Genomic DNA, 21972 nt, shown 5'->3' with positions numbered 1-21972 from the left:
CCCCTTACGTTTAGATATTCACAATAACTCCCACAACATCAATAATTAATCAGTATTATCCAAAAGGGAAATGACTACATCAACATAAAAAATTTTTTATAACCAGGATGGTTATCCGAACGTTCGAACCGACTACATTCACCTTATTTCCAGAACCAATCTTTGTATATGGACTATTTTTAGTTCAGAAATTGCGTCCCTCCCCAACCGTGGAATCAAACCCACGATATTGAGAATGGCTTTTATCTCGATTAGTTTGATTAATAAACCCATTTCAATTATTTCATCTATGATTATGATTTATGAATGAAAAGATGCTGCAAATTAGACTTATTCGAAAAAAGAGAAGTTAATGGTTATATATTATTCCAACAAATACACGCATTGCTTGAGAAGTGCACGAGTATTTTTTATTATTATTATTACACAGAAGAGTGATGGAGCAAACGGCCACCGCCCAAACCGCAGAGGAGACTGGCCTGGGGCCGTTTAGGTCTCCGTTGGCCGTTACTAACGCCGTTGGTGACCTTCTCCACGGAGAAGCTAAAGTGGCGGATGGGAGTGACGGCGAGAGAGGCGGCGTCACCGGTGCGGACGTCGAGCCAGGAGATGATGTCAGCAAAGACGAGGTCGACGTTGTGGTCGGGCTCGCCTGACGTCAGCGCATGCCACATCCCCGGGTACATCTTAATGGTCTTGTCTTTGCTGCTGGCTTTCTCGTACAATGATTTGCTAATCTCAGGGTCCGTCACGATATCTGCCTCCCCATGCAGCACCAAGAACGGCGTCGTTATCTACGTTTACACACACAAACATGTATATATTGCAAGTGTGTTCCATATATGTGTGCGTGTATATACATGTATATACATAATGGATCGAAACACTAGAAATGTAATGACCTCATGGAGCGTGTCTTCGAGGTTGATGCTGGTTCTGAGCATTTCAAGAGCAGTTTTGAGTCTGGGCTTGTCCTGGTAGATCAGCTTGTTGTTCCTTACCTGCACCCATGATATTTTAGAACAAAAGATGCATGTAGACGTATCAAGTTGGTGAATTGAGGAATACATATACATATATATATATATATATATATATATATATATATATATATATATGTGTGTGTGTGTATATGTAGCAGAGGAGGAAGATATAGACCTCTTCTCGCTTGAAGGGGTCCTTGAAGGCAGAGTCGATAACGTCTTTGGATGGAACAATCTTCCACTTTGGTATGATCTCTTCCACTCTCGTCAGCAGATTTATCACCACGGGGTGTGGCTTCACTTTCTCCGATATCTACACATGCACGCCCTTCACATATCTCAGCTCAAAAACCACATTCCTCGATCGGCAATCCGGCCATTAAATCATCATCATCATCGGTGTCTAATTTACCTTGCACATTGGAGCGAGAAGAATGGCACCGTTCCAGAAGGAAGGGTCTTTCTTATGAAGCAGCAGTGCCACTGCACCTCCCATGGATTCTCCATACAAGAATCTTCCTTTCTCCCTGTATCCTTCCTGTGCTGCCACGTGAGCGGCAAAACACAAAACCACGAGCTGAAATTTAGGTGCGTTGTACAATCGGTCTACGTCTATTCCTTCATATGGGTTTCCCAAATTGTACAAATTAAAAAAAAAAGGAAGATAATTTTCAAATCAGAATCTTGAATGCAGCATTCATTTCTAAGGATAGTAATTGTCATTGGTCCCACGCAATTGATAAAAGGGTCAGTTAGTAGTTGGTAGATCAAACACGTTTCTATTTCACAATATATAACAACAAAGAAGAAGATGATGATGATCATGATGATGGTGATGATGATGATGATATAGATATAAATATGGATAAGCATACCACAGATGGAGGTGTAATAGCCGTAGCAGTCATCTATAATGTTGGAGAACTTCTTGATGTAGCAGCGAGCGCCCTTGGACTGACCGTGGCCCTCGTAGTCCATCCCAAACACCGCGTATCCCGCCGAAGCCATTCTCATTCCGCATTCTACATATATATATATATATATATGAATATTCCATTCACTTATAACAATTTTTCATCCATAAGCATTTCCTTCTAGAAAGCTCTAATGAAAGGAACAAACCAAGTAACCAACCACTCGAACATGTGTAGTTGCTGCAAGTCAAATCAAAACCATATGTACTTTGGGACCAGAAGGTAATTAATTAGTCAAAGCGTCGGTCGATTAGGAGATTTTAATTCTTCCCTAATCAAGTAGAGAAATCAGTAAAATAGCGGGTTAGTTTCTATTAGAAGCCACACGAAGACCAAATTTTGTTACTGATTGTTGTCCCACCCACACCTACCGGACTGACCTACCCTCCCTCCCTCCTCCCCTCACTACACATTCTTCTCTTTCACTTTGAACCTCCAAAAACAAACTCACAGTAAAAGGACACTGTATGTATATAACCATTGATTGCATCTATCTACCACCAATATACGACATCTACTACGTGGCCAATGGAGTCAAGTCCTCGCCCTTGTTTTGGGGGCCAGTTGATTCGACCCACATATACATAATTCGTCTTCAAACGAACACCGATACGTAAAACAGTAAAAGGACAAAACTTGTCATGAAATCAGCTGGTAAGGATACCAAAGAGTGACAAGTGCAAAATGCAGAAATGGGCATTACCGTAAGCAAAAGCAGCAGCACCAGCAGCTGCTTTATCTTATATTCACCAGAAAAAAAAAAAGATTAGATTTTTTTCTAAGGTACATTCACTTGTATTGCCATACGCAGCATTATAATTGGATCATGTCGTATTATTATATTATCCGGAAGAAATTAAACCTCAAGTCAACCACGTATTGTTTCACATCTACAAAAGGACAGGTGACAACTGTTAGAATTTATTGGTATGGTAATGATAATAAATTAGTGATTTTTCTTCCCTATGTTCCCCATATATACATGTAAGGTACTGGGAAACCCGACTTATCAAAATATATATATATATATATATATATATATATATATATATACATGTAAGGTAGAACAGAATTGAGCGTTACGATCTTCTGCACGTTTAGGATTTCTTTTACAAATTGGAGATATAATAATTACTTTGGAAAAGGAAATTATAGATCTTATTAATATTTATATTAAATAAAAAGATGGGAAGAGAGAGAGAGAGATTGCGTTAAAGAGGGAGAGAGTAAATACCCCTCATGAAGCGACTGCACTCCATTCCGTAGCCTGCAGAGAAGAACACCATACTATTCATTGGTAGGGTTTTTTTTGCTTTCGAATCAAATTTCAAAACGGACAATATCGAAAGTGTAGGCATATGTATACACTGTCTCGACACATTCGAGATAGAGAGAGAGAGAGGGAGTACCATGGCAGAGGAAGACGAGAGCTCTGGGAGAAGAAGGCGGAACCCAGCTGCAGGCGAACAGCTCTACGCCTCGCGAATTTCTTATATATTCCTGCTCAGTTAATTTGCACATTATATATTACAAACCCGAATCCTGTAAGATGACTCCAGAGAGAGAGAGAGAGAGAGAGAGAGAGAGAGAGAGAGAGAGAGAGAGAGAGACCTCGTGGTACTCGTATTCGGATTTGATGATCGGATCGGAGAGGATACGTTGCTGAGTATAAGTTCCGACGTCCATCGGAGTTTCAGTATCCCTCAGAATTCCTCGTCCGCAGTTTTGGAGGGAGAGAGACAGGATGGAGGAGGATGCGAGGGCGGGGGGTTCTCTATTTATAGGAGAAATTGTTTGTTTTGGTTCTGTAAATGATTTTCAAAGAGAGAGGAAGTTTGGGGCTGAAAGGCCCAAATGGGGAAAAGCGAGAGATGATGACAGATGGCGTCCCTCTCTCCTCCCAGGCCCATCCCTTTTTGTGATTCATAAGGTATATATACATACGGAATAACCCCGAAAATGTTCAAATAATTTCGTATTATACTATTTTTGTTGTGTAACCATTTTCAAACTTAAATGTTTTATATCGGTCAATTATTAGGTCACTGATATTTCTTATTCATTTTTGCCCCATTGTCTTAAATCTTTAAATTGGTCTACTACACAAACGTTCCAATTATTTTCAACTTTCAAAGAAAATTGATGTGGATTTACAGTGCCAGTTAAGCACAACATCCATGCTAGTTTAGATCACTTGGATAAAGAACCGAGAAAGGGTCATATCCGAAAGAACTGAGATTGAACTAACATGGTGATTCGAGAGTTCAAAAATAAAAATAAAATCCGAGAGCTATAACAAAGAAATGACAAAAAATGGGGAAACAGAGTGACTGAAGAGTACATAACAAAGGGACTTAGCTCATCCTCTGGGCAGCCTCCTTTGCAAGAACCCTCTCCTTGGCTTTGGTCTTTGCCTGAGATTTGGACCCCATTATGCCACCTCCCCACTTCTTTCTATTCTCATCGTACTTGTCGTTGAAGTTTGCCTACAAAACATAAACACCCAGATCGGTAAAACACAAGTTTCTTCAACAACACAAGCGGTTCACTATCCTAGTACACTACTGTCTACCTTGATGGCCTCGAGGATTTTGCTAAACTCCATCTTGTCCTCGTTCTTGACAGTGGTCAGGCACAGGCAAGAAGCAGTCTTCTTGTGAACAACCTGAGTGACAATAAGAAACAATCATTTATCCATTGTCTGTCCTTACTGAAGAGAACTATTTGAACTAAAAGCCAGATGCAGAGATTATATATTACTGCTCCAAGACGCGATTTCCCCTTGACAATGCAGTAAGGGACTTCCATCTTTCTGCACAGAGCAGGCAACCACACGACCAACTCAATTGGGTCAACGTCATGAGCAATCACCACAAGTTGCGCCTTGTTCTGCAATCAGGCAAAGCCTTGTAAAATTTTCGGGTTCTGGAAAAACTTCACCACAGCTGAAGGGAAAGTTTGCAATTTGAGAAAAAGACTACCTGCTCAATGAGGTAGGTCACATGGTTGAGGCCGTACTTCACAACAATAGGCTTCTTGGCCTCGGAAGGCTTTCCCTCAGTCTCAGCTTGGGCCTTCTTGAGAAGACGCTCTTTCTTGGCCGCCTTGTCCTCTGGCCTATACTTGAGGAGGAGCTTGAAGACGCTGGTTGCTGCAATTTCCAGCACACAGGCCGAATTAGAGTGCTGAGATATATAATTAATTCTGTGCATATGGAAAGCATATAGAGAAATCGCATAAAAACAAACAAACAAACAAAAACATGCAAAAGAAACAGTATGTGTGTCTCATGGCCAGTCCCAAGAGGTAATGGCAACAACGCTGCTCCACAAGGCAATGGAATATGAGACAATGAGATTCACGGAGGATCTCCTGGTTATCAGGAGGACCATCAACGCTACTACTAGTTGATTTGTGACGGTTACTTTGGGCTTTGCAAGCATTTGATTAAGCTTGCCCCTAGTCAAGTAATGATTTCCGGAGAGAAATCCCATCAATGTATGCAGATAGAAAAGAAAACACAGACAATGTCGAGAAAGTATCAATCGTAATGCAACATAGGATCAACTAGCTAGAAACAAAAAAGAAAACACAAGCATAGAGTCATAGACATAAAGAAACAACAAACATTCAAGATGATTCGCTTATCATTACAGGCAGATAGATTTGCATAAATAAAAACATGACAAGCAAAACAACAAGTTACCTAGATTCTTGTCAAGAGTCTTAGTGAATTGGTTAACAGCAGGCGGGACCTTCAACCTCTGCTTAAGGATGCGTTTCTGCCTCTGGAGGCGGATGGCTTTTGGCCATTTGATATACCGAGAAAGATCCTTCTTGGGAGGCAAGGCACCACCAATACCGAATTGCTTGGGCCGCTTCTCAAACAATGGGTTTGTCACTTTCTCCTACAATATCAAAATATTAACACACAGAATTATAAGAACCAACAAAAAATGCTACTTGAAAAGAAGAACTTTCTATGAGAGTATACCGGCTTCTTCTTGGTAGCCACTTTAACTCCTTTCTTGGGGGCCTAAATCCAGTGGTTGCATTAGCAAAAATCTTAGAAAAACGATTGACTAAGCGGAGCTAAGCCAACATAAAGAGATCGAATCAAGATTCAGATAAGAAAACGAAAACACAAAAAAAAGGCACAGATGCTGCTCTGAGAATAGCCTAAAATCACTGAAAACCCCAGGATAACAAAGGACAGAAGAGAGCGGAAAAAAAAGGAATCAGAGAACAATGGTGAAGAGACACGGAAACGATGTGTGATTCAAATATGAAAATTTGAAGATAGGGTTAGGGTTTACCATTTCGTCTTCCTCCGAGGCAAGTTCGCTTGACGGCAGCGGCGAGAGAGATGAGGGTTAGTGTTTATACGCAAATGATCCTGGTAGGGCAATCGTGCTGTTTATTTTTTCTCCTTCCTCTGTTTTTTTTTTTGGTGTTGGGCCTGGCATTAATGGGCCGAAAATGTTTATGGGCTCATGCAGATGAGGCTTTCTATTTATACAATTCACACGCAAACACTCCTAGACGACACCGTTTGATGACTCCGAAAATACCGTGTGTGAAACGTCGTCGTTTGCGTAAGACCAAAACCCTAGACGGATGCCATTTTTATCTCTCTCATCTTCCCCAAGAACATTTTCACGCGCGGCGAGAACTGAACCACAACTGTAGCCCAGCGTCAGGGGAAATAACCCAGTGATTCGCCGAGCAGAGGAAGACGACGATGAGTCGAGGAGCGGCGGCGTCGGTGGCAGCGAAAGGGGGGAAGAAGAAGGCGGCGAGCTTCGTCATCGACTGCTCGAAGCCAGTGGAGGATAAGATCATGGACATCGCTTCTCTGGAGAAGTTCCTCCAGGAGAGGATCAAGGTCGGCGGCAAACCCGGTGCTCTCGGAGATGCAATCACCGTTACTCGTGACAAGAACAAAATCACTGTCACTGCCGACACGAACTTCTCTAAAAGGTAAATGAATCGACAACAACCGCTGGTGTTCCTTTATTTGCTGCGGACACGTTTGGGATTCCGAATCGCTTCCCTTTCGTCTATAATGTGGTTGGATTTGTTGGAGAAATTGATTTTGTTTCGCTTTACATTTTATTGAATTGTTGCATTCTCTCGCATTGTATCAGCTTTTAGAAAAAGTCAGGGATTTGAACTTTATTTCCAAAAAAAGGTTGTAACTTGCGGCTGATGTTGAGCGCTCACGACCTTCATTGATTAAATGGCATAATGTGTGATCATGTTTGAAGCTCGACAATGGAAACCCATTTGTCAAATGAGATTCAGGGTGTTCTTTGATTTGCAACTTGGTTGTATAACGTGTACTCCATAAGAAAATGTATCGGATTGGCCCTGGATTATGGTTGTGGCTGATTTGGATAAAGTTGCAGTTTTTCCCCTCCGTGAGATGCTTAATCATGTCCTCTTTGTTCTGATTCAGATACCTTAAGTACTTGACTAAGAAGTACTTGAAGAAGCACAATGTTCGTGATTGGCTTCGAGTGATTGCCTCGAACAAGGATAGGAGTGTCTATGAGCTACGGTACTTCAACATTGCCGAGAACGAGGGCGAAGAGGAAGACTGAAAACTCCAACCCGGTTGGTTTGGTTGCATTTTGTTTATTTTCCATCGTCTCGTCAGTTGTCTGAACATGCTGAGATCCTGTCCAAAAATGTTATCCTGAGAAATTTCAGTTGCAGAGTTCTTTAGCTTGTCTGTTAGTTTCCCACTTTCATAAGACGGCAATTTCTCTTCTGCAATCCAATTTCGTATTCACGCTTGTTTATGGCTTCTGAAATCGAACTTCGTCTGATCATATTTCAATAGAAATCATAGATATTGGTGAAATTTTCAAAGTAAAACTCGAGAGACGTTTTGGATCCATTACTTTGCGAACGGGATGTGCATTGGATTTGGCACAAGTGGTATGGTTGTGATTGCTCGATTTGTATTATTTAATTTAATCTGCATAGAAATAATTGACTCATCAATGAAATCGATCCAAAATACATTGAATTGTTTAATCACAATAAAGATTGTCTTTTTCGACCGTGGCTTTCCTCGTCGTAAACGATGGGGCCCCGGCTGTGTGTTTGACGTCAAAAAGCACTTACAGTAAGTTTCTAATGATAAACCCAATTAAAGTAACCTTAATTATTCCATGAACAGTCATTAAGCACTAATATAATATGGACTTGCGTCTCCCCCTAGACTTCCTATTTCAATGAGTCAATGTCAATTATATATTAATTTGTTTATACAAGGAATCCCTTTTTAATATTAATAATAAAAAAAGGCAAAACTTTTTTCCATAATCCTCGATTTCCATATTTAGCCAATTTGAGTTTTCTCTGTGTAAAAGTGGGCCTACGAAGATCAATTGCTTTCTGCTGTGGTGTGTTTTGAAACTAAGCAAAAACAAAAGGATGCATAAGAAATCACGCTACGACGGAAAAGGAGAAATAAAATTATAATTAAGCCCTCATATATTCCAAAATATTTGCGAAGTAGGGTAAAATAAAAAACAGTACAAATTGCCCCCCAACCCCCCCAGTAGTTTCGTGCCACCCGTCTTTCTCGTGCGCATACAACTGAACTGACATGTCCATGTAGGAATAGAAGTCCATATGTCTCTCGGAGTTCCAATAAATGGCTCACGAACCTCCACCAACCAGCCCTCATCTATTCAAACTTGCGCCGCCGTCGCTCCGTCTGATCTCCGGCGATCGGCCGCCGGTGGAGTGTCGCAGTTCTCCGGTACGTGTTTTCTCATTGCATGGATCTCTTGGCATGTCGTTCCCTCTGTTTATCAGCTTTCGTTCCCGCTCTCTCTTTCGTTCGGGAATTTTTGTGATTTTTTTTCCTGCCTTCGTGCAATTAGGGTTTTGGCTTTTGATTACGCGAAGATCTGACGTCGCGACTGAACTTATGATAAAGGTCTTAGATTTGTTTTCCTGGAATGGGTTCATCTGGGTTTTGATTCGTTATTATAGGATAAACTTTGATGATGTTTCTCGGTGGATAGTCCATGAATTCTGAACCGGTTTCTTTGGAGAGAGTTCTGTCTGTCTTGTATTGTCGTGAGACTATGTTTCGAAAGGCTAGGCCGAAATTTTCAGATTCTAAACGTTCTAAGCCTCTTTCGTATGTCAGGTCAGGTTGTTTTCTCCTGGTGATCACAAGTAATTGTCCTGTTCAGTTGTCTTGCTAGGGGTTAAACTACAATGGTGTCGATCCTTAATCAGACAGAGGAATTACATGAATCGTCCAATGTCCTTGGACACATCAGATGCGGAAGCTACTTCCTGTTTTCTGGAGAAACTACTCTTTCGGATGGTTTCCGTGCAACCTTATACTTTCTCGGTCTTGCCTACTGCTTTATCGGGTTGTCCGCCATTACTGCACGGTTCTTCCTGTCTATGGAGAATGTCGTGAAACATTCTCGCAAAGTAGTGGAGATAGATCCTGTTACTAACTCAGAAATCATCACATACAAGAAAGTCTGGAACTTTACGATTGCAGACATCAGTTTGTTGGCCTTCGGAACCAGCTTTCCTCAAATCTCATTGGCTACCATTGATGCAATACGAAATGTCGGGGAGCTGTACGCAGGAGGTTTGGTCCTTTCAATGTTCTTTGCTACTTCTACCTGTTACCTTGAGCTAATTTCCCGATTGATCTGCATTCTTTCTTTGCACCCGGCTACTATTTCTTCTCGGCGTAAAAAGATTAGAAAATCTTCTCACGGCATGTATTGCGTATAGGTCTCGGTCCGGGAACGCTTGTTGGTTCTGCCGCATTTGATCTTTTCCCCATCCATGCTGTTTGCGTGTTAATGCCAAAGGCCGGAGAATTGAAAAAGATTGCCGACTTAGGCGTCTGGCTAGTGGAGCTGATTTGGTCTTTCTGGGCTTACATCTGGCTCTACATAATCCTCGAGGTAACTCCAAAAGAGTTCTATTCATCTCAAACAATACGATTAAAGCCTCCCCTTTTACATTCACGCCCCAATGTAACAGCAGATGTGACCATAATTCATGAGAATTTGAATATCGGACGTGTCTTTGGACCGCAGGTTTGGTCACCAAAGGTTATTACACTTTGGGAAGCCTTGTTGACAGTACTGCAATATGGATTGCTTTTGCTGCATGCTTATGCCCAAGACAAGCGTTGGCCTTACTTATCGTTACCTATGTGAGCTCCTCTCTCTCAAGCAATCGTTTCATTCTCCGAAATCCTGCAAAAGGAATTCCGTTGATGATTTTGTATCTGTAATTGAAGGCCGAGGGGCGATAGGCCAGACGAGTGGGTTCCGGCGGAGATCGATCCATCTAAAGAAGATAATGATGTTTATGATGGTTATGATGATATCGCTCGGACAGAGCTGGGGAACAGAAACATTGTTGATATTTTCTCAATTCATTCGGCTAATGATTCAGGTATTAGGTATTTATCTTCATCATTTGTCCATCTATTCGAATATAGACACTTAGCTATAAATCTCTCAATCACTTAATGTTCATAGTGTGTTTATTCTGTATGTTTGTCCATCTATTCGGATATAGACACTTAGCCGTACTATTACCAATCACTGTTTCCCTGTAACGGAAATTTGCAGGGGTAAACTATCATGCAGTGTCAGATGTTCCGCCTGAATCTTCCCGCACGAAGGCCAATGCCGAGAATTCAAATGTGTTTTCCATTTGGAAGCAACAGTTCATGGACGCACTCGTGGTATAACCTTCGGTTTACAATTTCATATGACTTCTGGATAACATTTTTAACTTACCAGTGGCCTTTAGCTGGAATGATGTGTATTTTGTCTTGCCCTTTTCGCCATTATAATAACTCGACTTACCTGCTCGACTTTCTTCAGACGTTCTTGGTATAGTTTCGTAGTAATTTTCTCTTTTCTTCTTGAACAAACCGCCTTTAGAACAAGAATGAACTTTCCTGTTGAACAGCTGGAAACAGCAGAAGCAAGGAAAGTGGACAGTGTGCTTCTACGGATTGCGAAATTGTTCTGGCAACTAATTCTTGCACCTTGGAGGCTTCTGTTTGCATTTGTGCCGCCTTGCCACATCGCTCACGGTTGGGTCGCCTTCACATGCTCGCTCATGTTCATCAGCGGAGTTGCTTACATCGTGACTCGGTTCACAGATCTTATAAGCTGCGTCACCGGTAATATATCTTTCCGCCCTTTAGAAACCCGAATCTCGGGGAGAATCTGCCTGAATCAATTACCTGAATGAATTGAGAAAATATTTGCAGGGATAAACCCATATGTGATAGCGTTCACAGCACTGGCGGCTGGAACGTCGTGGCCAGACTTAGTAGCGAGTAAAATCGCTGCTGAGCGTCAGCTAACTGCCGACTCTGCCATTGCCAACATCACTTGCAGGTGCATCACATATTCTTCCATTTAAATATCATAATCTATAATCTTTGTTAGGATCATGTAGTATACCATTAACGCCGTTCATTAATAATCAAAATTTTGCAGCAACTCGGTGAACATATACGTCGGGATAGGGGTGCCATGGCTGATAGACACAGTCTACAACTATGTCGCGTACAAAGAGCCGTTGTACATACAGAACGCGACAGGGCTGAGCTTCTCGCTGCTCATGTTCTTCGCCACGTCAGTGGGGTGTATAGCTGTTCTCGTGTTGAGGCGTTTGGTCCTGGGAGCGGAGCTGGGTGGGCCCAGGGTGTGGGCCTGGTTGACTTCCGTCTATTTCATGCTCCTCTGGCTCGTCTTCGTCACCCTCTCCTCCCTTAAAGTTTCGGGCCTCATATAAAAAAAAATAAAGGGTTTTTGTGTTTTTTATCATTAGGGCTAATTTCGTAATATGGCCAAAATGTGTGTTACAAAGCAGAAACTTACTCAGTGATATTCAATAATTGAGATGCAACTGGAGGGTTACATAGAAAATGTTCTCCGAAGGCAAATTTTTGCCTCTTGCTTGCAGACACTTGATAGCATCCAATGACGGTACAAAAGCAGAACGGGGAATGACAAGATTTTCAATGTATTATATTTTATTCTGTAATAAACCTTCTGCCCAAAGGAGAGGGTCTCATGTCCCACGGGCCACGGCCACAACAAGACAAGAACCAGAGACTCTTCTCACTTAGTGAGGGTGTTTGTTTAATCAAGCAAGGGCACCAGCACAAGCTGTTGCATGAACAGCAGCTTCGACCTGTCTCTTAGCCGAGCTGTACTTCTTAGTGATAAACCTATTAGAAGCACAAAAACATGTAAAAAAAACAGAAGCTTTCACTACCACTGCTACTGCTCCCAAAGAATCAAAACCGATAAAGAGCAAAATTTTGATCTTTTACCTGAAGAAATCCCTCCACAGCAACTCGTACATCAACCAGTTGAGTCCAATGTCTCCTGATGATCCTTTCCTGCAGACCATTTCAGCATTCCAACACGAGCTCAGCTTAGTTACCTATTAAACGCCCCATGTATCGACTATCGACTTCCCAAAGTTACGACTCTTATGCTTCTAAAAGCAAGAACCCTGTATTCGTATTCAATGTGCAATCCCTAGTATCTTAGATTTACCGCTTAACTAGTCCTCAATACCTTTTTCCACAATCCATGTCCTTTTCTTGGAGTCTGACACTATACCCCAATCGATATGAACCCTATGCATCTTTGGCTCCACCAATTCTTTCAGTTCAGCATTTTAAAAATGTGCTCCTGACAAAATAAATAAACATGTACGGTTTTAGAGGGTGTGTGGTTTCGAATCCGTACTTTGAAGTTACGGCAGAGGTAGTGCTTGCGACGGTTTTCTTCAGCTCATCGAACATGGAACGAGGAGAGATGCATCCCATGGCCAACCATGGTGATATCTTGCACGAGAAGTTTGAGCCATACACACTGTTACTGTTGTCCTTCTGCTTAGCCTTGTTTGATCGAGCCTGACACTCTGCTGCGAAGCTCTGTATCCTATTCAATGCCTCTGTCTCTCCTCCTACCCTTGCCGGTTTCCCCTCCTGCAGCAAAGAATCGGTTAAGCATTGTGTCTTGTGCTGAAGGAGAAGACTCATGGTTATATGTTAGAGTCTCTGTTTCCTACAACACTAAGGCCATTCTGCAGGAGTGGTTCGATCAGATTGTTCACAGTTAATGACGAATTACCATGTGTCCGAAGTATCATGTGATGCATACATAACACTTCATGCATATAAATCATGTAAACCTTCGGCCTTCGGTCATCGGGTGTGTGTTCAAATGGATTTAGGACCTATGGACCTATGCAAGTTTACACCTTTCTGATCAACCCACGTACATCGAGCAAATTTCCATCTCTATGCCTTATCTCTATAGATTCTTCAAGCGCATCTGATGCTCTAAACCTAGGAATGAAGAACTAACTCAAGCTAGCTAATCGATCTAACTCAGTGTAGATAAACATAGTACGTTCTCTGGCAAATGAGATAAGAACCCCGAACCTGACTCGTTCTAGCGCTTGGATTAATCCCGAGATCCACCAGAGAAGGAATATCGCCGGGCTCTACGTCCCCGCGAGAGGGCAAGCCTTTCAACTGATCAAGAGCAGCCATAGTTTTTCGAATCTCCAATCCCTTGACTTTGTCCCTAAATGCTCCGTAATTCGCCGGCATTTCGCCTAATTTGAACGGTAAATCGTCCATGTGATACAGAGTGCTTCCCCAGAAGTACTTCACTTCCACGCCTTCCTCCTTCATCGCCGCTTCTATCCTCTCCTCCGCTTTAACCTCATCGTGCGACACTTCCCGGTGAGCGTAAATAGCGTCTGCTCCAACCTCCTTGGCCAATTCCACCAGAACGGACTCTGGCTTCCCGACACGGACAACGAGATCCGACCCTCTCGCTTGGAGATTCTTCCGGAGGTCGGAGACGGATTCGATCAGGAACTGGGCGCGAAAAGGCCCTGTTTTGTCGAACCCAGACGAGGATTTGACATAGTCTCTTGGGTCGAAGCAGTAAACGGGCAAAACGGAGACGCACTCATCGTTGGCGGAGCTGAGGCATTCGTTGTCGTGGACGCGGAGGTCATTGCGGAACCAGACGACGGAGGCGCGGCGAAGAGCTGCGGCGGAGGAAGGATCGACGGGGCGGCGAGGGCCGAGGGATAGAGGAGACTGCAGAGGATTGGCGGCGACGGTGGAGTTGAAGGAGATTCTGGAAGGAGGAGGAGGAGGAGCGGTGGAAAGAGAGAGATGGGTGAGAGAAGAGGCTTGGGTAGGGATTTTGACCTTGTTTGGATGGTGAGGAAATAACTGAGAAAATCTAGGGTGAAGGAAAAACTGGGTGTAGCTGGGGAAGAAGGTGGAGAAGGAGAGAGAGATTGAAGCGATGGGTAGAGAAGAAGAAGAAGAGGGGACAATGGCGAGTGCGTCTTGTTCCTCTGCGGATTTGGTCTCTCCGGTTAGGTTTTCTTGAAGATTGGAATCCATTTCTTCAGGAGAATGAGCGAAGTGCGCAAGGGCTTCTGAAGGAGAACAGGGTGATAAGCCCTCCTCGATTCTGTTCCTCGGGTTCATACCTTAGGCTTTTTCCCAAACAACCCTCCTTTTTTTTTCCATCTAGCAGTAATTAAAAATTCACTGTTGGTAAAAGAAAAACAAAATCAATCACTGATTTTTTTTAATGACAATGAATGCAATTCTAAACTCAACGATAATCTAGTTATAATTAATTTAATGAACATTATATTCTAATTTATTGTCGTGAAAACAAACAAAATCTAAACAATTATTTTCTTACATACTTTTGTCGTTATAAGACCCGGTCTCCGACAAAATTAGAACACGATTAAAGATCAAACCACTCCTTGACACAGACAGAAGAGATACGACCACCTACACTCGAGCTCGTCGATCCGGGCGTGCAATGTTCTGTTTGGCAGCCGGGAAAGTGACGGAAAGCAGCCACAATCTTGATTCTTGAAGCTTTGTTAAACGAGACCCTCCAAACTTGATATCCGAATGTTTGTTCATATTAAAATTTTGAATACATATACGTAAAAAAAATCCACCAATAAGAAACACACACAGAGACAGCAATTTAGGGATTCATCATCAAAGGGTCACCCAAATGAACTTTGAACAAAAGCTAAACACACGTACGTGTGAGTATATTACCCGGAAAGAAAGGAAACGAAAGGCACCGATAGTGAGGAGGTCATGTTGGAGAAGGGGAGCACGTGCAAATCACACGTATTCCGAGTTCTTTTTGCACGTGCCCTGCTTCTCCAACGTGAATTTGCTCACTCGCATCGTCTAGCAACTGAGTTCGCGAACTCGGTGAGGCTGTGGCTTTTGAAACGGTTGCGCGTATATATGTATATATATAGGCCGAGTTGGATTCATTCAGACTTTGCATTAATGATACACTTATATATATATGTGTGTGTATGTGTATGGGTGTTTTACGTATGTATGGGAAAAGGCAAAGGAGCCATGCCATGCAATGATGGTTCCACGCAAAAGCTAAGAATGAGAGAACCAGAGGAGATTAGGGCCAAAGGATGCCTTGTCTAACAAGTTAAACGATTATATTCACAAAAAGTTTTTTAAAAAATAAAATAAATAAAAACGTGGGGGTTGTCTGCCTAAATTTCACAAAATCTCCCAAACCCTGTTTGTACTATATTTGTCTTGTTGCAGGATCCAATGCATTCGGAGATGATTTGACAAGAAATCTCTATGCCTCTCCTATCAACTCTACCACCCTACCCTATACACATATATCCTACCCCCCGAAGTCTTCGTCATGATATAGCATACGTTTTTTATATTTATTTACATTTTATTAGTACATATACAATACATTATATCGCTAGCACAAAGATCCATGTCGGTGTATCAATATATATAACAAAATTTGCCCTCGGTCAGTTCCGAAATCACAATGTCGTCAAACAATGTCTTAAATGGCGTCGGCAAAATAATTCTAATTACTTACTGTCGAAAATGAATAATATATGCGTGGTAACATTTGGCTTCTAATGCGTTTGTTTGTCTTGTATAATTCACTATGAGCAGAACCAGGAATTGAAAATAACTATTTAATTGTTCGTAATTAATACCTCAACTCACGTGTATAACAGGACAATAAATTTCAAGATAACTTTTAAAAGTAAAATATTTTCATTGTGGACGCGTCGCGTCCATACATATACCCGCCGGCCGCTAACATCGCAACGTTGAAAAATCGTCCATAGAGAACGCGTGAAAAGGAACTTTTACAACCGGCCTTATGGGAACTAGCTTGCATGACTTTGAGTTTTTTTTTAAAAAAATTTTCTTTGGAGACGTATACGTATTACACATGTAGAAGGACCGAAATGGGTTTTTGGGTAATTGCATTCTTTAACCATTTGAGTTTTAAACCCTAAACGCATTTTGAATCGAAAGGAATACAAATACATATATATATATATATATAAGAAATGGACGATATGAGTTGATGTGAGTGAAAAAAAGAAGGGTTAGGGTTGGAATCTTGAAATCTAAAACAGGAGGGGGAGAAGAAAAGGGGAGGGAAGTGGTCAAAGAGTGTTTGGGAGAAAAAAGAAGAGAGGGAGGGAATAATGGAAGAGTGCACGTAGGGCTTTGCGTGTTGGTGTAAGCCTCTGCGGTGAAATTAAAGGAGATGGAGAAACTCCCTATGTTGATATGATTCCCCCCTTTGCATTCCCTCTCTCTCCCTCTCTCTAGAGAGAGAGAGAGAGAGGTCTACATATTTAAATGTGAATAACATTTCCGTGAGAGTGTAATTGAGATTACTAGCTAGTAAATTTAATTATACTCTTAAACATGGGAAAATTATATCAATGACTAGGAGCATTTCCATGAGCGATGTGTAACACTTCACGCATGCATAAGTTTGATAAGGTTTTTTCTTGTGTAATAATATATAATCTATATATACACATGATCATTTGTGGACTATACATCATGATACATGTGTTGGAAAGTCATGCACGTGAATATCTAAAGGATATATATATATATTAGTACAAGATACAATTGAATCGGCAATCGATCTTTTGTATAGTATAGCGGAAGAGCATAGATTCTGGCAATGAAGTCATCACCAAATCTATTACAGACATTAATGCTAACGTGTCCGAATCGCACTCGTGTTTTCTACCATTTAATTAAATGCATGCAGCTCTTCTATATATGAACTCTCACATTTATATATATATGTATATACAAGCCGAACATAAATGCGAGGCGTAAAAGTTTCAAAGGGTTGATGAGTTCACTCAGTTCATTGACGCACGAGTTTTGACTAAAAGGCTCTGACGCCATGCATGCAGCATAAAAAAGAACAGCTACACTACAAAGTCTCACCAAACAGCAAGGAGGCCATTACTCGATTTTTTGCTTCGTTTTCTTTTCCTCTCCAATTATTTTAAATTTCTCCGAGTAAATAAATACCGGAACTCGGTAAATTTTTTTGAATCTACGATATAAGTTTCTTTAAACAAAATGTTATAAAAATGTATTATTACACCATATGAGATTCATGACATTTTATTTTATTTTTAAAAACATGGATATGTGACTTAAAAAATAACTCAAACCCCGGATTAGTAGGTACGAGAAAATAAAAATAGAAAATGATATTAGAATATTTTGAGAAAATATCTTGAGAAAATTGTTTAACAAAAAAAAAATATATCTTGAGAAAATATCACTTTTTCGTGACCCTAGCTCAACATTTCCATTATTCCCACGTCATCGCCTGCCGCCACGAGCTCCACCAAAGAAAGCGGGTCACATTCCGGGTCGGGTCAATATTTTAAATGGGCCGAAAAAGGCCCATTAAGAAGAATTTCATGAGCCTCCCCGCAGGCTTAGGTTCATTCACACTAATGGCCGAAGAGAGAGATCAGGCCATGGCGGATCATCAGCAGCCGCCCCCGCCGGCTGATCCTCCGCCGCCGATGCAATCTCCACCGAGAGCGACGACTCCAACGACGCCGGCGAACAATCAGAATCAAGAGATGGAGGAAATGCTGGCGTGCGTGACGGCGCTAGAGGCGGCTCTGCTTCCATGTTTGCCTGCGAGAGAGCTTCAGGCCATCGACCGCTCTCCCCACCCTTCTCATCAAAGTCAGTCTCCGTTTCTACTTATTTTGTCTCGTTATTTTCGTGTCCACACTGGGATTTGCTTTATTTCCACGTTTAAACCACTGTAGCTTGATTTGCTCAATGCAGCTCTCCTTCTAGGGTTCCTTTTTTGCTCTTTTCGGGGATTAAGATAAACTTTAAGATTTAGTCTGAGTGAGTTTTTTTTGTCGTGCTCTATTTGCCGTGTGGGGTTTCCATAGCTAGGTGGTTCCGATTATTGTTTATAGTTCGTCGTCATTTGCTTATTGGGATGATATGAAAGCCAATAGTAAATTGTAGGCCTCAAAATACGCAGTAATGATGTCCGGAATCAGGAACTCGTTTAAGGACATGAGCTTACTTCTTTTGAGATGATATTAAGAGTAAAACAATAGTGGCTTCAATGTGTGTAGCTATAGGTCAAGCAAAGTTCGGTGACAGTTTTGAATTCAGATGCACTGTGTTTTCCTCTTTATCCGTGTAAGCTGCTGCAAATCCAATAGATATCCTTGATCGACGGATATTCGGTTTACAGGCTTAGTCTATAATGTGATTGATTCAATGCTTTCAACGTGAAGCTGCGAGTTTTGGTTTGGTTGGTACTTGATATAGCAAACTTATGAAACCCCGTGTGATGCTTGAGACGAGGCAATCTCAATCTGCAGCTCCATCGTTCTCGATTAATGGCCGATGCACAAAAACGTCATCTTTTCAGTAATGATAATAATCGTGTTACCATGTATCTGTTGGGTTGGGACTTTAACGTCTGGCTCCTTTTCTGCATATTTTCTGCCTTATGATGGATGGTTGGTTCCAGTTTAGTTTGTCTAACCCCATAAGAATAATAGTTACTGTTCATTTTAGTTAGATTTCAGTAATTACAAACTCGGTTACTCATGTAAGATGTTAACTATATGTTATTAGTTATAAATACAAATGTCCATATTACAAAGAACTTGTTCAAACTTAATCATCAACTTTACTCAAATTCCCGATTCCGATGTCTTCCTAGTCCAGATCGTTTGGCTGAAAAGCCATCTGCTTTGTGATCCTCCGCTTATATAAGAACTGTTGTACCTCCATTTTCATTTCTAATGACATGGAGTGATTTAAAGGGCATTAGACAATTAAACTGTTCAATAAGAAAAACCTATATTTCTATGCCTCCCTCACACCAGCTAATGTCTTTTGTTGAACACTGCAGTTGACGTGGAACGGCACGCCAGAGACTTCATGGAAGCAGCCAAAAAGCTGCACTTGTATTTCATCAGTCTAAAGCGAGAGGATCCACCCACAAGAGCAGAAACCCTTAGAAAGGTTGGTCATATGCTTCTGCCTTCCCAGCAAGGCCATGTGCCATTCCATTGCAGACCCAATATCACCCAGGACAATCTCTGTGTCTAGCAGGAAATCGCTGGAATGGAGGAAGAGCTGAAGACGAAGATAGAGCTTATCAAGAAGCATGAGAGGCTTATCCAGGATTGGAGGAAGGAGATTAAAGAGCAGTTAGACAAGCATAGGATCGAGCTGGAGAGAGTATGAGAATGACGACCAGGTCTGCTGATTGTGGTGAATGGAGACAATGAAATGACAAACGGGTTAGAGATGTATCCTTGACCTTGAAAGAAACAGACAGACCTTTGTCTCAAGTTTTAACGAGTCACCATGTTCTGTTCTCCCTCGATGCTGCATATAGGTTAAGTTGAGTTCTTTCGAACCCATATTCTGGGCTGTGTTATTACAGTAAGTGGTCGGAGATTAATGATTTACCAGCGCGAGGGTTAAACTTTCAAGAAACAACAGTATCAATTGAACTGATAAAATGCAGGTATTGACAGAGATGGAAAGAGCTCATCAACAGATCTGAAATAGTCAAATGTCTTATTTCTTGGCATAAGTGATGAGCATTTGGTTCTGCTGAATCTTGAAACCCTGAAGTCCCTGCATTGCCACCGTCGACTGCATCTCGTCTCCAAATTCCACAAAGGCAATCCCGGGCTTTGCTTCGATCATCCTAACCTCCTTAAAACCCGCATATTGGCAAAACAACATTTGCAGCATCATCGGGGTTGTCTCGTGAGGAAGGTTCTGAACAAACAGGATGTTATTCGGAGGAGCCGGAGCCTCAGGGACAGCTGGTCTTGCACCACCAGCGTAAGGCACTTGTGATAGCTGCATGAGTTTAAAGTGAAAGAATGAGCCTTAATGCTGGAAACGTCAGACAGAGCGAGAGCGGGGAAAGATTAAAGAAGCGTTTAGATTGCTCACCGGAGGTGCAGCTCCATACATGCCGAGATATGCCGGAATTGAAGCAGCGGTCATCTGAGAAGAATCAAGGTTCTGATCTTTCCGTTTCTTCCCTCCTTCAATTTCAAAGACTTTCAGTTTCAGATCAAAGCTTACCCAAGAAAACCAAAAGCTTCGTGATAACATTTTAAGACAGATCAAAGAGAGAGACAGAGAGGAACACAAATGGAAGAGAAATTTGGTCTCTGTCTCTCACCTTTCTCCTCGTGTCTCTTTCTCTTCTCCCGAGGGACGAAAGAACCGTCGGCTTTGGCAATGATATCCGATTTCGTTTTGGCAAATTGTAATCTCTGTTCCATCAGAAATGATATCAGTCATCATGTGTTCAATACGTTTTCCTGACAGAATCTATAATATGGAAGGAAGAAGCCATCAACAACAACAACAGCAACAACTCAGAAATGGGTAGAAGCCATCTTCTGCACCCGTTGCAAGTGCAAAACCAGATCTCAAAACTGGATACCAATTCTGAGCATTTGGTTCCAGGGGCTTTTTAAGTGGCATTTGATAAGGTTGTTCCTCACGTTCAAACCTAAGCATCCTATGACTAAAAAGACGGACTTTTAACCTAAGGCTCCTCATTACCAAATTTACAGCGCCTGCCCAAACTTACGACATAACTCCATGATAGATCCCACGAGCTCCGGGGAGACAAAACGAATTCTACTAACTAAATTGAAATTCAAGCGGAAACCAATGCATTAAGTACCATGGGCTTGTCGTAGAAGGGAAATCCATTCATTTTGGCAATGGCATTTGAAGCAGATTCAACGTTATCGAACACAACCCATGCCTGTCCTTTGTGCTTCAGCGTCTTAAACGCCAACACCTCCAGTATCTTACCGAACTGCGAGAACACCGCATTCAGCGATTTCTTCAGCTCTGCAAATTTTCCCGAGAAAAGAAAAATTAATCTCTCCATCGAACCTCAATGCGAATGAACACGAGAAGAAAGCGGAAAAGATGAAGAAATTTTATCACCATCGAGCTTCACTTTCTCGTTGAGATTGTTGATGTAGATCGTCTGATTCGATGGAATCTCTGTGCCTTTATTAGCCTCCGGCATCTCCATCTTCCCCGGCGAAGATCACAGCCGATACGCCCTAGTCGGGAAACCGAGAATGGTGAGTTCCCACTCAGCTGGCGAAACGCAGACTTCCATGAGAGACGCACAGATATTGCGGGTAAAGCCCTAGGCCCATATGGCCCAATATGTCTCTTCATGGGCCAATCTCGATTTTTTAATGGGCCTACATTTAGAGAAAATTAATTGGATATATTATAATCCATAGATAACGATTTTATGGAGTTTTTGTGGATTTCGAAACTAATTATGAGAAGATTATCATTAAACTACTTAACACGTTTGTTAAACATGTCTTGTCGGCTTCTCCGAATGCTTGTCCTTAGAAATGTTTGGTCTTACTACTCTCCATAACCGGTCGAATATTTCAAATCAACGACATAATCGACAATAATATTTAATACTTTAAATCCAAGTTTGGATGGGCTAATGGTGAGAGAACACTCTGGGTTCAAATCCGAGTGTGGGGAGGGATATTCA

The 21972-nt window shown here is 41.7% G+C and overlaps 7 protein-coding genes across 11 annotated transcripts; 3 read left to right on the top strand and 4 right to left on the bottom strand.

Annotated features, from left to right (window-relative positions):
• Positions 1 to 330: 330 nt before the first annotated feature.
• On the bottom strand, positions 331 to 3720 carry LOC104817494 (caffeoylshikimate esterase). Of its 2 annotated transcripts, XM_010546708.1 has the most exons (9): positions 3569 to 3720; positions 3367 to 3457; positions 3192 to 3224; positions 2661 to 2696; positions 1859 to 2005; positions 1396 to 1526; positions 1159 to 1296; positions 903 to 1001; positions 331 to 794 (listed from the first exon to the last, which is right to left on the bottom strand). In XM_010546708.1, exons 1-9 carry the CDS (start codon positions 3641 to 3643, stop codon positions 423 to 425), a joined length of 1122 nt encoding a protein of 373 aa, XP_010545010.1. In that variant the 5' UTR covers positions 3644 to 3720; the 3' UTR covers positions 331 to 422. The 2 variants fall into 2 exon arrangements, with proteins under 2 accessions (XP_010545010.1, XP_010545011.1); XM_010546709.2 differs by lacking the exon at positions 2661 to 2696 and having other exon boundaries at positions 3569 to 3718.
• A 436-nt stretch (positions 3721 to 4156) lies between these two features.
• LOC104817493 (60S ribosomal protein L7a-2-like) lies at positions 4157 to 6348 on the bottom strand. The gene is made up of 7 exons (XM_010546707.2): positions 6274 to 6348; positions 5952 to 5993; positions 5664 to 5865; positions 4939 to 5108; positions 4718 to 4846; positions 4530 to 4622; positions 4157 to 4443 (listed from the first exon to the last, which is right to left on the bottom strand). The coding sequence occupies exons 1-7, from the start codon at positions 6274 to 6276 to the stop codon at positions 4312 to 4314; spliced, it is 771 nt and encodes a 256-aa protein (XP_010545009.1). The 5' UTR covers positions 6277 to 6348; the 3' UTR covers positions 4157 to 4311.
• Positions 6349 to 6588: 240 nt separating this feature from the next.
• LOC104817491 (60S ribosomal protein L22-2-like) lies at positions 6589 to 7756 on the top strand. The gene is made up of 2 exons (XM_010546706.2): positions 6589 to 6937; positions 7416 to 7756. Exons 1-2 carry the CDS (start codon positions 6699 to 6701, stop codon positions 7558 to 7560), a joined length of 384 nt encoding a protein of 127 aa, XP_010545008.1. The 5' UTR covers positions 6589 to 6698; the 3' UTR covers positions 7561 to 7756.
• An 833-nt stretch (positions 7757 to 8589) lies between these two features.
• Positions 8590 to 11948, top strand: LOC104817489 (magnesium/proton exchanger). Of its 4 annotated transcripts, none has more exons than XM_010546703.2 (9): positions 8590 to 8732; positions 9175 to 9590; positions 9740 to 9915; positions 10051 to 10169; positions 10257 to 10414; positions 10594 to 10709; positions 10940 to 11156; positions 11247 to 11376; positions 11479 to 11948. In XM_010546703.2, the coding sequence occupies exons 2-9, from the start codon at positions 9200 to 9202 to the stop codon at positions 11774 to 11776; spliced, it is 1605 nt and encodes a 534-aa protein (XP_010545005.1). In that variant the 5' UTR covers positions 8590 to 8732; positions 9175 to 9199; the 3' UTR covers positions 11777 to 11948. The 4 variants fall into 4 exon arrangements, with proteins under 4 accessions (XP_010545005.1, XP_010545004.1, XP_010545003.1 ...); XM_010546702.2 differs by having other exon boundaries at positions 9134 to 9590; XM_010546701.2 differs by having other exon boundaries at positions 9129 to 9590.
• Positions 11856 to 14501, bottom strand: LOC104817490 (blue-light photoreceptor PHR2). The gene is made up of 4 exons (XM_010546705.2): positions 13446 to 14501; positions 12745 to 12986; positions 12321 to 12389; positions 11856 to 12215 (listed from the first exon to the last, which is right to left on the bottom strand). Exons 1-4 carry the CDS (start codon positions 14430 to 14432, stop codon positions 12131 to 12133), a joined length of 1383 nt encoding a protein of 460 aa, XP_010545007.1. The 5' UTR covers positions 14433 to 14501; the 3' UTR covers positions 11856 to 12130.
• Positions 14502 to 17849: 3348 nt separating this feature from the next.
• LOC104817488 (mediator of RNA polymerase II transcription subunit 28) lies at positions 17850 to 19779 on the top strand. Its single transcript, XM_010546700.2, has 3 exons — positions 17850 to 18104; positions 19306 to 19418; positions 19509 to 19779. The coding sequence occupies exons 1-3, from the start codon at positions 17864 to 17866 to the stop codon at positions 19641 to 19643; spliced, it is 489 nt and encodes a 162-aa protein (XP_010545002.1). The 5' UTR covers positions 17850 to 17863; the 3' UTR covers positions 19644 to 19779.
• A 103-nt stretch (positions 19780 to 19882) lies between these two features.
• LOC104817487 (U1 small nuclear ribonucleoprotein A) lies at positions 19883 to 21548 on the bottom strand. The gene is made up of 5 exons (XM_010546699.2): positions 21390 to 21548; positions 21118 to 21290; positions 20605 to 20698; positions 20370 to 20464; positions 19883 to 20273 (listed from the first exon to the last, which is right to left on the bottom strand). Exons 1-5 carry the CDS (start codon positions 21478 to 21480, stop codon positions 19983 to 19985), a joined length of 744 nt encoding a protein of 247 aa, XP_010545001.1. The 5' UTR covers positions 21481 to 21548; the 3' UTR covers positions 19883 to 19982.
• Between the last annotated feature and the right edge of the window lie 424 nt (positions 21549 to 21972).

This window comes from Tarenaya hassleriana, unplaced genomic scaffold (genome assembly GCF_000463585.1).
Source record: "Tarenaya hassleriana unplaced genomic scaffold, ASM46358v1 Cleome27, whole genome shotgun sequence".
Taxonomy (NCBI): domain Eukaryota; kingdom Viridiplantae; phylum Streptophyta; class Magnoliopsida; order Brassicales; family Cleomaceae; genus Tarenaya; species Tarenaya hassleriana.
Note: the sequence above shows the minus strand (reverse complement) of the source record. Positions and strands in the feature narration are given on the sequence as shown.

Bases quoted from the DNA above. Each gene is read 5' to 3' on its own strand.
- LOC104817494 (XM_010546708.1), bottom strand. From the start codon at position 3,643: ATGGACGTCGGAACTTATACTCAGCAACGTATCCTCTCCGATCCGATC. The intron at 2,697-3,191 runs GTATTTACTCTC...GGTGAATATAAG, and splicing joins GTGCAGTCGCTTCATGAGGG to ATAAAGCAGCTGCTGGTGCT. The intron at 1,527-1,858 runs GTATGCTTATCC...CTCACGTGGCAG, and splicing joins CTATTACACCTCCATCTGTG to CACAGGAAGGATACAGGGAG.
- LOC104817493 (XM_010546707.2), bottom strand. The intron at 5,109-5,663 runs GTAACTTGTTGT...TGGAAATTGCAG, and splicing joins GACTCTTGACAAGAATCTAG to CAACCAGCGTCTTCAAGCTC. The intron at 4,847-4,938 runs GTAGTCTTTTTC...GCCTGATTGCAG, and splicing joins TGACCTACCTCATTGAGCAG to AACAAGGCGCAACTTGTGGT.
- LOC104817491 (XM_010546706.2), top strand. From the start codon at position 6,699: ATGAGTCGAGGAGCGGCGGCGTCGGTGGCAGCGAAAGGGGGGAAGAAG. The intron at 6,938-7,415 runs GTAAATGAATCG...GTTCTGATTCAG, and splicing joins GACACGAACTTCTCTAAAAG to ATACCTTAAGTACTTGACTA.
- LOC104817489 (XM_010546703.2), top strand. From the start codon at position 9,200: ATGGTGTCGATCCTTAATCAGACAGAGGAATTACATGAATCGTCCAAT. The intron at 9,916-10,050 runs GTAACTCCAAAA...TTTGGACCGCAG, and splicing joins GGCTCTACATAATCCTCGAG to GTTTGGTCACCAAAGGTTAT. The intron at 11,377-11,478 runs GTGCATCACATA...AAAATTTTGCAG, and splicing joins ATTGCCAACATCACTTGCAG to CAACTCGGTGAACATATACG.
- LOC104817490 (XM_010546705.2), bottom strand. From the start codon at position 14,432: ATGGATTCCAATCTTCAAGAAAACCTAACCGGAGAGACCAAATCCGCA. The intron at 12,987-13,445 runs GTTCGGGGTTCT...TCTTTGCTGCAG, and splicing joins CAAGCGCTAGAACGAGTCAG to GAGGGGAAACCGGCAAGGGT. The intron at 12,216-12,320 runs GTAAAAGATCAA...TGCTTCTAATAG, and splicing joins CTGTGGAGGGATTTCTTCAG to GTTTATCACTAAGAAGTACA.
- LOC104817488 (XM_010546700.2), top strand. From the start codon at position 17,864: ATGGCCGAAGAGAGAGATCAGGCCATGGCGGATCATCAGCAGCCGCCC. The intron at 18,105-19,305 runs GTCAGTCTCCGT...TGAACACTGCAG, and splicing joins TCCCCACCCTTCTCATCAAA to TTGACGTGGAACGGCACGCC. The intron at 19,419-19,508 runs GTTGGTCATATG...TGTGTCTAGCAG, and splicing joins GAGCAGAAACCCTTAGAAAG to GAAATCGCTGGAATGGAGGA.
- LOC104817487 (XM_010546699.2), bottom strand. From the start codon at position 21,480: ATGGAGATGCCGGAGGCTAATAAAGGCACAGAGATTCCATCGAATCAG. The intron at 20,699-21,117 runs GTACTTAATGCA...CTGATGGAACAG, and splicing joins CCTTCTACGACAAGCCCATG to AGATTACAATTTGCCAAAAC. The intron at 20,465-20,604 runs GTGAGAGACAGA...TTGAAATTGAAG, and splicing joins AAAGAGACACGAGGAGAAAG to GAGGGAAGAAACGGAAAGAT.